The sequence below is a fragment of the Gavialis gangeticus genome, unplaced genomic scaffold (assembly GCF_001723915.1).
Source record: "Gavialis gangeticus isolate Ggan-Ray unplaced genomic scaffold, GavGan_comp1, whole genome shotgun sequence".
In the NCBI taxonomy this organism is placed as follows: domain Eukaryota; kingdom Metazoa; phylum Chordata; order Crocodylia; family Gavialidae; genus Gavialis; species Gavialis gangeticus.
In genome coordinates, this window is record NW_017728980.1 from 9,005,021 (window position 1) to 9,015,464 (window position 10,444).

Genomic DNA, 10,444 nt, shown 5'->3' on the forward strand with positions numbered 1-10,444 from the left:
CTTGGCTCCTCCCTTCTTCCTCCAGGCAGGCACATTAGCAGAAGCCTGTCCCACAGGGGCTGTGGTGTGATCGACAATGTTGCATAGAGCCATTACCAAGCCGGCTCCATTTCCCCATGCTCTGCTTAGCAGGGCTGAGCTTTTTACTCTGACAGCAGCAAGGGCTGGAAGGGGAGGGGCTGAGCTTCAGGCCCCAGAGAAGCAGGGAAAGGAGGATACAGCTTCAGTCACTCACGAGGAGGAGAGGGAAGCACACGAGCAGCAATGCACCCCCTCGCACAGCGAGAACATCACCCCACTCTGCTCCACGCCGGCCTCCCTCCCAGCATTCACTTTGCCTCATCCTTCTATTTCAATTAGTAACAAATGATTCCTAATTACTCTCATTAGTGCCTGTGCTGATTCCAATGCCTGATTTACCAATTACCACTCTTATGGAATTGCTGGCTGGGGTGAAGCACACAGGCTCCCTGGGACAAGGAGCGGGGGTTAATCTGCTGGGAAAGGGAAAACACCCCCCACTTTCCTTGATCCTAATGTACCATGTTGAGTCTAAGGGACAAGGCAGCAGAGCACTTGGGGATTCAATGCAAACCCTGTGAGCCTGCCTGCCCCCCCCCCCGCCCAGCCCACCTAAGAAAAAAAAACTCCCTGGAGCGCCAGCAGCAAGGGCAAGAGCCCTGATGTGAAGTGCAGGGATGATGTCCCAAGCATGCCCCCCAGCCCCAATCAATGAAAGAAAAAAAACAAACTCCCCACTGACTTCACTGGGGCATGGCTTGTCCATGTCTCAACAATTGAGGCTCAAGAGCTGGGAGAGGCCCAGAAGTGCTCCCAGGGTGGGTTGCAGAGGGGACCTGTGGTATCCAGAGCTATATTTCAGAATGAAAACGTCCCCTTCCTCAGCACCAACCTCAGACAAGACCTGGAGCTGCAGCTGGACTAGCACCCTGGCATCGCAACAGGGAGACAAGCAGGGGAGGGGGGCAGGCAAGAAACACTTTAGTTCCAGGAAGGAAAATTCACTAAGCAATGCTGTGAGAGGCAAGGCAAATTTTCAGCGGAGTCATGGCTTGGGAGCAGGCATAATGCAGAGCAAGAGGAGAAATCCTCCACATTTCCTAATGCTCCCAATTTCTGACCTACACTTAGTAGAAAAAACTGGAGACCTTAAAGGGAAAAGAAAAGGTGGGGGGGGGGGGGGGGAAGAAGAATAACAAACACAGAACAGATGGACGTGCGGAGATGAACAAACACAGGGAGGCATCAGGCATTGCCTGTCTCCAACCAGCCCTGCTGTAGCAGAGGAAATAAGGTGGAAGGCTTGACACTCCCCTCCACCAGAGCAATTTGATGGTTATTCCTGATTTACACCCAAGGTAAAGGAAGTGGAGTTTAGCAGCTGAGCATTTTCTCCAGAGCCCGCTTCTCAGCCCCTCCTGCCACCATCTGGAGAGAAAAAACCTTGAGCAAGTCCCAGCAGCTGAACCGGGGGAGGCATCTCAGTCCATGGGGTACAGTGCACTGGAGGGGCCTAGCACCTCTGCACAGGTTAAGCCTTGCCAGAAGGAAGATGAACCGAAGTAGGGATTGGGGAGGGTGAGGGAAAACAGGCAGAGGAAGGGAAATGAGAGCAAGGAGACCCTGGCTCTGGAGCAGGGAGCTGCTTGCCTCGCTCCCAGGAGCCCTCCCAGCTCTCACACGCAGAAGGGAGGAAGATCAAGTGGCGCCCTGTTCCCTCTGGTTGCCTCCAGCAGCTCAGATAGGAGGAACAGAATTGCTAAGGCCGCCAGGAAATGGACAGAGGAGGGAAATGCTGAGGCAGCATCAGCGGCTCCAGACATAGCAGCAACCTCAGGACCGGCGGGACCGTCCGCAGAGACCTCGATTGCACTGTAGTCGAAGCAGCCACGTGGGAATAGCGATGCGTCACAGCTATCGACAGCGCCCCCAGACTGACAGCGAGATCTGCTCTCCAGGGAGCTGGGGAGGAATCCCCGTCAGCCTCAGGGGTCCCTAGTTGATACAACACAAAGCCAAGGACTGCATGGAGGAACTGCTTCTGCACTGAAGTAGAAGACCCTGCAACTCATCCCACCAGTGATAAGTCAGGCTCCCGATGCAGAATTAGCCGGAGTTAAGTTTCCAACCACCCCGCAGGCCAAGAACTTACCTTGTATTTCCCACCAGCACCCAAGAGGTCTCCTTCTTTCAGCCAGGTGACGATAGGCTTGGGGTTCCCAAAAGCCATGCAGGTCAGAGTGATGCTGCTGCCTTCCTTTGCCTCTACGTACTGCGGGGGAGTTTCCGTGAAGGTGGGGGGAGCTGCAGGGGGCAGAGACAGACCAACATGACCCTTGCTGCAAGGCGGCGGTCCATGCAAGGCAACAACATCATTGTCCAAGTGGGCTTTCAGAGCCGGGTGTGCTACACTGAACCATCACATATGTACCCATGACGTCGAGCACCAAATGTAATACAGCCACCTACAACAGCCCTTTCACTATACCAGCAGTGCTTAACAGTTCCTTCCCCTAGAGAAGCTCTCACCAAGACAGTCAGCACTTCCCAGTGTTTGGCTGCTAATGACAGGAGCCTCCGTTTTTATTCAGATACTTTGAGAGCCCTCCACAGCGCACCAACAGAGCAGATGAAGTCACAGGAGCTCGGATTACCCCCACATCACCCAGAAACAGAAGCACTTGAAGATCAGCGGCCCCTTTTGAAAAACCAGCCGCAGCGATTAAGCCCCACCACTCTCCTGTGAGCACTTCTGGCCCGGAGGAAACAGGGAGGTAGAGAGGTAAAATATAACCAGCCGGAGGCCACGCAGCCGGTGAGCCACATGGCTGGTCTAAGAGCCTCCTCGCTCCCAGCCCTGGGCTCTGGCATGTTAGTGCACTCTTCAGCTCTGTATTTCTTCTCCCATTATGCATTAACTTGCTATTGTCACAACACATGAAAACACTGCAGTGCAGATCGCAAGTCTCCTTCTGATTAAAGAGGCTGGCAGTATTATAGTACACTCCTAATTATCAGGAGCTGCTAAACCAGCTTTCCAGGAAGACACAGCGGCAATTTAATCAGCTCCAAGAAGAATTAGATTTTGTTTCACCCGAAAATGAATCTTGTCCCCCATAAGAAAATGAAGTGGTCCAATGCGATCTAGAAGGGCTGAAGCCCGCCCTCAAACTCATTCTGCTGATACTGTACAACTGGGAGAGGTTATTAACATTATTATTTGGCCACTGGTTATTGAGTGCTCAGTGCTATACAGCCCCAGAGGAGGACAGGGAGACAAAGCTACTGAGCATGTAGGGGACCCTCTGTGAGGAAGGCTTATCGATTATCCTAGCAAAAAGGATTGCTTTTAAAGCACAGTGTGCAAGGGAAACTATGGAGCCTTCCAGGGCCTGCCCTTCACCCTTGAAGGAGAAGAGGGTCTCATCAGACTTAGCCATGCCATGAGGAGAAAGGGAGAGGAATTAGCCCAGAAGCACCTTCTGTTGGTGCTACAGGATCTGCAGTCAGCAGACCTGAAGCCTCGTTAGTTGTTGAGTCTGACAAGACAGACTCCCAACGCCTGGGGTGAATAAGCCAGCTACAAGTTGGTTTACTTTTGCACTTCATTAGGTTCGGACAATGAAACAGCAGTGGTAAGCTTCCCTTCCTTGTTCTGGTCTTCATGTACAGCCAAGGCACTGTGGGGTTTGGCCTTCTGTGTACACTGAAAATCATGCAGCTTTGATAGTAGTTGAGAGTTTTACTCTTCAACAGTCTCTCAATCTTAAGCACACCTCCAAACAGCTCCATAACCAGATTATTATGACCCTCCCATGATTTCCTAGACCTTAGGGCTGGAAGGGACCTCAAAGATCATCAAGTCCAGCCCCCTGCCCCAGGGGCAGGAAGTCAGCTAGGGTCAAAGGATCCCAGCAAGATAAGCATCTAAGCGATTTCTGAATGAGTCCAGAGTAGGTGCTCACACCACTTCTGGAGGGAGTCTATTCCAGGTCTTGGGGGCTCGGATCAACTCCCACGGCTTTTGTTTTAATTTCTGCAAATGGAAGCAAACAAAGCCAGGCAGGCATGAAATGAATGGACATGAATGATTTCAGGGATGAAGGCACCCCATAGGGAATATGGGCTCTGAGTTGCATCAACTAGAATACTTTCTAATTTCGGGTACCTTGCATTCTTGGTTCCCAGCTTGGAGGTGTGGGTCACTCCCACAATCAGTCAAGCCCTAATCATTTTAAGCTGTGCCTGTGAACCCAAATGCAGAACCACCTGGACTGTGAAGCCAAACCAGGAAGAGCCAGCCTTCATCTCTCTGCTTCCACCCTCTCCTCCTCCTCCTTCAAGCAGGAATAGTTCTAGTGCCTTTCACAGGTACTGCAAGAAGCTGATTTAATTAGAGCTGAGCTCTGCTGTCTACTGCGCCTCTGAACTCAGCTGCTAGGAGCAGCACAGGCCCTGGGAGCACAATCTGCCCTTTGTGCAAAACACTCCAAGGCATTTGGCTAAAAGGTGTTATGCAAACGCAAGGGGCTTATTAACAAAAGCAGGACAGGCTGCTCTGTTCCAATGATCCAGCCCCCAAGCTGTGCCCGGTCTCTTCTATAGGCAGCAAAAACAATTCAAAGATGCCACTAATCTTTCTTTGTTTCTTCTGCCTGCCCTCCCCTAGCATCTTCCACCCAGTGATGTCAAAGTGTTTCACAAGCCGTCAAGGAATCTGGTGTTACAACAGCCCAGGGAGATAAGATCACTCCCATTTCACAGCCAAGGAAGCTGAGGAACAGAAAACCAGCTGCAGAACCAAGAACAGACTCAGGGAGCCTTGGCCCCAAGTCTCCTGCTCTAGTCATTATGTCCAAAATGGGCAGACAATCTCAATGTTACTTATTCAAAGCTAAAAATAGCCCTTCTCCCGATGTGACAAATTACAAACTGCTTTATAATGAGGTAGGAAGGAAAAATAAGAAGTCCTTTCAGGAAATCAGAGTTAAGAAAAATAAAGATATGATTTTCTAATTTACTGAAACAGGCAATTTTCCCCTGACATGTTACCGATTCCCCTCCCCCCTCTCTTTCAAGTTCTACATAATTAAACTGTAATTACTAATAAAAGTTAGTCTGTTCTGTAAGTAATGTTCTTACTTAAAATAAAGCCTGGATTTTTTTTTTTTTTTTACTTTTTAAAGATGAAGATGTAATTGAGGCTCACTCGCAAGCAGAGATTAAGAAGAAATTCACACTGGTATATATTTGGAGCTCATTGCTGGAGTGATGTGCCTGGTGCTTCTGCTTTCCTTGCTTCCTTTCTCTCTACTGGACAAAACACTGAAGATGGGCTCTTGTAGTTCTCGGCATCCCCTTGAAGCTTTGTCACCGTACCTCTGTACTAAGCAGTAAGTACATTGGCAGAAACTATTTGTTCTTCCCAGTTTCTGCTATGCAAAGAGGAAGGTTCCTCTTAGGGGCCGGGTAAAACCAGATTGCTACTTGTTCTGGGAATCAGACTCAGATCACTCTTCCCAATGTTCACTAGGAACAAGGTACTGCCCTTATTTCTCTCAAATGGGATTTTTAACTAGGGCCAAGAGCTTTGCAGAGGACCAAGCAAGCCTTTGTTGCTTACCCAATATTGTGTTAGGGGATGCTCAGCAGCAGGCAGGAGATATTAAAATAGGATCCCAGTCACAAGTGGTCCTTAAGAGGTGCTGGGGGATCAGCACCTGCTCCTCAGTGGTCCTACAAGGGCAAAGCAGCACCAAGCAGGCAGGGGGCATGCAGGATTCTTCCAAAAAGACCGCAGCATCCCAGTCTGTCCCCAGCTCCCTGGTGCACCAAATCCTGATCCCCATGTTATAGCAGTCCAAGGCTCCCAGAGCTGTACCACTCCCCCTCAGTCCTCACCTGCCCCATCCTCTACTCTCCACATGCAGCCTCCCCCACATCTCTGCCAGCTCCGACTGCAGCAGCCGGCGGGAAGAAGCTGCCAATTCTGGACACGCTTGTTACCTCATCAGGCCTCAAATCCACGTGCTCAAGGTGCACAAAAGCAGCCTCCTATGCTTTAGGCTGCAATAAAATCCAGCAGGACCACTGATGTTCACATGGCCGGAGAACACACTAGATGTTCAGAAATCTAATCACAGCATTAAATGCAAGGTCAGAGACCAAACACATGGGAGGGTTTCTAGAAACCCAGGCAGCCAGATTCCAGTCCCCTCACCCATATGGCATCCTGCCTTCCTGCATGCAAGTCTCCTCTGAAACCAGAGACTCCTGGCTGCAACAGAGCTGCCCAGCATGTGGTACACGCTGTGCTTCATGATCATGCTGCAATGCACTCCCTCTACCTTGCCCTGCACGCATCCTGCTGGCTGCAAATGAATAGAGGGATGAATGGAAGCACGTTCTTTATCACACTCTTTTCTTTCCATCCACTCAGAACTTGGCATCCAAATCCCCAGTCTCAACGGCTCAGCAACTGGCTTTTTATCCCAGGGACCCGAAGAGAAGGCCTATGAAATACAATGCACTTGAACTTGCAGTCTCCAAATGTTGCTTTTAAAAAGACTAACAGAGCCCTCAAAAGAAAGCAGCTTCTCAGAACCATAATTAAACCATAGCTCTGAGCTCTTCTATAGATGTAGCTTCAGCTGAATAAAAAAAGTCAGTTCTCAATTTGGTTTGGTTAAATTGGAGCAAACTTGTGTGGACAGTTATTAGGAGCCCTGAGACATGCTAGATCCCCCCTGCTGTCAAGGCATCTGCTAGCAGCCCTTGGGCAGCTGCCTCCCCACCGCTGTTTCTGGCCCAGTTAGAGAGAACCCTCGAGTTACAAAGCAAACGCTATGCAGTTGACCACAGGAAAAAAATCAAGGTACTAAGCAGACAACAGGGCTGAAAGTAGCATTTAAGTAGCTGATGCACTAAGCCAATGTGCAAACTACAGGCCCCAACAGGTCAATGCCCCTGCCAGCTTATTGTTTAGCCGCTGGAAGCTAGCAGGAAGTATGTTTGGAGCCATTCTGTGGATCCTGCTTTTTGCCCCCCTGAAATCCTCCTGTGAAGTTTGCTAAAAATGGTCCTGTCAAAATCTCAGTCTGAGCACCTGTTCCCATCTGCAGAATCACTTTCTGTTCCATCCCACTCAGCCCTGTCAAGTATGTCCATGCTCCTTGTGCTAACGAAGCACCAGGCCGCTCCAGCTTCCGCACGGCCACAGCCTGGCTGAGAAAATAAGTCAGATCTTCCACAGCTGGGTTACTCCCTGGCTCAACCGACTAGTTCCCGATTGCTCCTGGCTGGTAGGTCACTTTAGTATCCAACCTTGATCTAGCCCAGCTCGCCTTCAATACTCCAAAGTTAGCTGCCCATCTTTAAGGTGATCCATCTTACTCAGAAGAGAGAGTAGGAGCCCCCCTCATCAGCAATGAGCTTAGAGCTTCTTCCCTCCATCGCCAGGGAGATTCACAACTGTAGCACAAGAAAGAAAACCCAGAGGAGCAGAAAGCGTAACCAACAGGCTGGCAGTGACTTGCTCTTGGCTCTGCAGGTTTGGGCTGTGACCAAACTGTAGGAGGGGGAAGGAGGCTCTTCAAGGAAAGGCTGCATGCAAGGAAGTACAGAGGGTGGTGTTGCTGACTCCAGAAGCTTTCCCTGCTGAATCAGTTTGGGGCCCAGAAAGCTTCCTGGGCTCCACAGCCTGCCAGGCTGCTCACTAGGCTATTTTCAGATGAGATGCAAAGGATTAGGTCCCAATCAGCTACAGTCACTAGAGCACACCTAGGGCACTGGAAACGAGTCAGGGTGCTCGCCTGGGTGCTCCAGGGACCATCTCTTCTACTACCCAGACTCTCTCTCAGCTGCCTGACCTAACACTGGACTCTGCCGCACTTCCTAAATGCTCACACTAAGATGTTATTAAACAGCTGCAGCTTTCACCCCCGGAGCTGGCTGCATTGAAAGACTGATGGTAGAAACAAGTGTCCTTCCCTTGTTTCAGAAGTGTAGGAGGCTTAACCAATTAGTTGGCGGTGGCCTGAGTGGATAGTGTTGCAATAGCACACAGGAGGCCTGGCTCAGCTGGGTGACCTTAGGTGGGTCACATCATGGCTCTGTGCCTCAGTTTCCATATTTCTCAAATGGGGATAACTATGCTTTGTAGAAGGATTTTGAGATGTATGGAAATGCTAAAGTGGAGAGTTGGAGCCCTCCCCCCATAAAGTCTCCACTGAAGATCTCCCCCCAGCCCAACTTTCACTGTTTGCGCTTTGTTTGCTGAGCAGGATCTCAGAAGTGGCAGCCGATGAGGCCCTGGGGCATGTTTGCAATGGATGGCTCTTCTCCACCTAGCTTGGGGGATGGGGCTTGTCATGGGGGACAAGAACTGCTAGCTGCCAGCTTCAGAAGATCTCTGAAGGAGCTGGGAGACAACTGGGGCAGGAGGGGCTCTGACTCCAGCCCACCTCCATGTGCATCACAGGTGCACAGTACAGACATGGCACAAGACAGGAGCCTGGCAATTCCCAGGACTCTGCCCAGCCAAGCCCAGAGGGAGCAGCCACCCTATCCCTTCCCCCCCAAAACACTTACCATTGACTGTGAGGTGAACCCAGCTGCCGTTGTGGAAGGTGTCGTACTGCTGATCCAGCATGAGCACTTTGCACTCATACCAGCCCTGATCCTCAGAGCGAATCTGCTCGATGCGCAGAGACGCCTTGTCGTGAAGGCTGGCACGGCCTGGAGAGACAAGAGCCACAGGAGTCAGCTTGTCCTGGGAAGAGGCACTTCTGGGGTCTTTCTGCGGTGCCCCTGCCACCCACCCTCCCAAAACATCCTACCAGGGCATCCCACAGGCCCATCCTCCCCAAAACCCTGGGAGTGCTCCATCTGCCATACCCCCCTGCACACACAGACCCCAGCTCAGAGCACTCTGGCCTCTGCCTTGCACTTCCAGCTCAGACCCACTGCCCTGATGGGCTGCTCAGGGCAGCCTGGATAAATAAGCAGCCAGGGAGCAAGGGGTGATTCAGCATATTGCCCCCTCTTAGCCAGCTGCTTTTGTGGGGAGCTACTGGAGTCCCACCTCCTTAGCTGCAAGACAGGGCAGGAAGTACAGCAAGAAAACTCAGGAGCTGCAGCCTTGTCCTCTTCCTCTCCTCACCACCATGCCAAGGTTCCCACTGCAACTAGCTCCCCCTCGTCTCTCCTCTTCCATTGGCAACCCCAGTCTCCCAGCAGCTGAGTACCTGAGGTGCTGCAGTTGGCAGCCAGACCCCCTGCCCCCTTCCTAATCCCTGCCCAGGGAGTGGGATGTAAAGCCATCTCTAGGCCAGCATGTCCTGGACACCCCTCTGCCAGGCAGTTTAGGGGTATGCTGCCACAAACAATGTGTGGAAACTGGTCCTCACCCTTCCAAGCGAGGGTCACCATCACTGCCTGGGACCTTCAGGCAAGCAGAGCAGGCTCTGGGCCCAGAGGAACCACACTGGTCTCCAGCATGCTTTGCCGTTCTCTGACATGTCACCATCTCTCCCCCTTGCTGGGCAGATGTTGCCCCCATTTTATTGAGGTGTGCAGAGAAGCAGCAGCTGCCCCCAACTTGAATAGCCAAGAGGCAGAGAGCGCAGGAGCTGTGCCTCCCTGCTGAACCACCCCACCTCGCTTCTCTCCACTGAAGTCCAGCCCTGCCACTGGGCACAGGACCAAACCTTTTCACAAGGCGACAGGGATTCTCACTCTGCGATACCTCGGTCCCAATTTTCCAAGGCAGTGAACACCCACAATACCTCTGCCAAGTCACAGTCGCGACCCCAAGAGCCATGTCCTTTCTTTGAGCCAGCATCCATAGCCACAGCTAAAAGAAGGACAGAGACTGGCAGCAGAGAGGCCAAGGATGGAGCACAAAGAGCTAAGCCCACTAGCCAGGACAATCCATCCAGGGAAGGCAGGGCAGGCCTGCCTGGCTCTGTCCGAGGGATGAACAGGACATCAGTCCAGCCCAGAAGCTGTGGTATGATCAGAGGCAGCCTAATGGACCAATTAATATTCTTGAACAAGTCGGGGCACTCCCAGCAGCTTATGGCTACAGCAGATCAACCATCTAGGCCTGGTGGCTGCAGCAGACTGGGAGCATGCCAGTGACCTAGGACCTTGGAAACAGCAGCACGCTGAGCAGGCACCCACCACCCCCACCCCACCACTGCTTCAAGTCACTGCAGGTGCTCAACAGTAGGAGGGACGCTGCTCCAGCCAGCCAGCTCCCAAGCTGGGGATTTCCAGAGACAGGGGTGCAGCCTGGTGCTAGCAGCCCCAGGCTCTGCCCACCGCCCCAGCTGGAGACAGGGATGGAGAGGAGATATCCAGCAGCAGTACCAACACTTGCAAAGCGGGGCTTATTCCCCTCACATCAAGTTAAGCCCGTGGG

The 10,444-nt window shown here is 51.9% G+C and overlaps 1 protein-coding gene across 1 annotated transcript in view; it reads right to left on the reverse strand.

The window, feature by feature from the left end:
- IGSF9B (immunoglobulin superfamily member 9B) overlaps positions 1-10,444 on the reverse strand; it is a 100,387-nt gene that overhangs the window by 73,240 nt on the left and 16,703 nt on the right. The window contains exons 3-4 of the mRNA XM_019508416.1: positions 8,611-8,757; positions 2,174-2,325 (exon numbers count right to left, since the gene is read on the reverse strand). Coding sequence (XP_019363961.1) covers positions 2,174-2,325; positions 8,611-8,757 — 299 coding nt within the window. The remainder of the gene's footprint in view (positions 1-2,173; positions 2,326-8,610; positions 8,758-10,444) is intronic.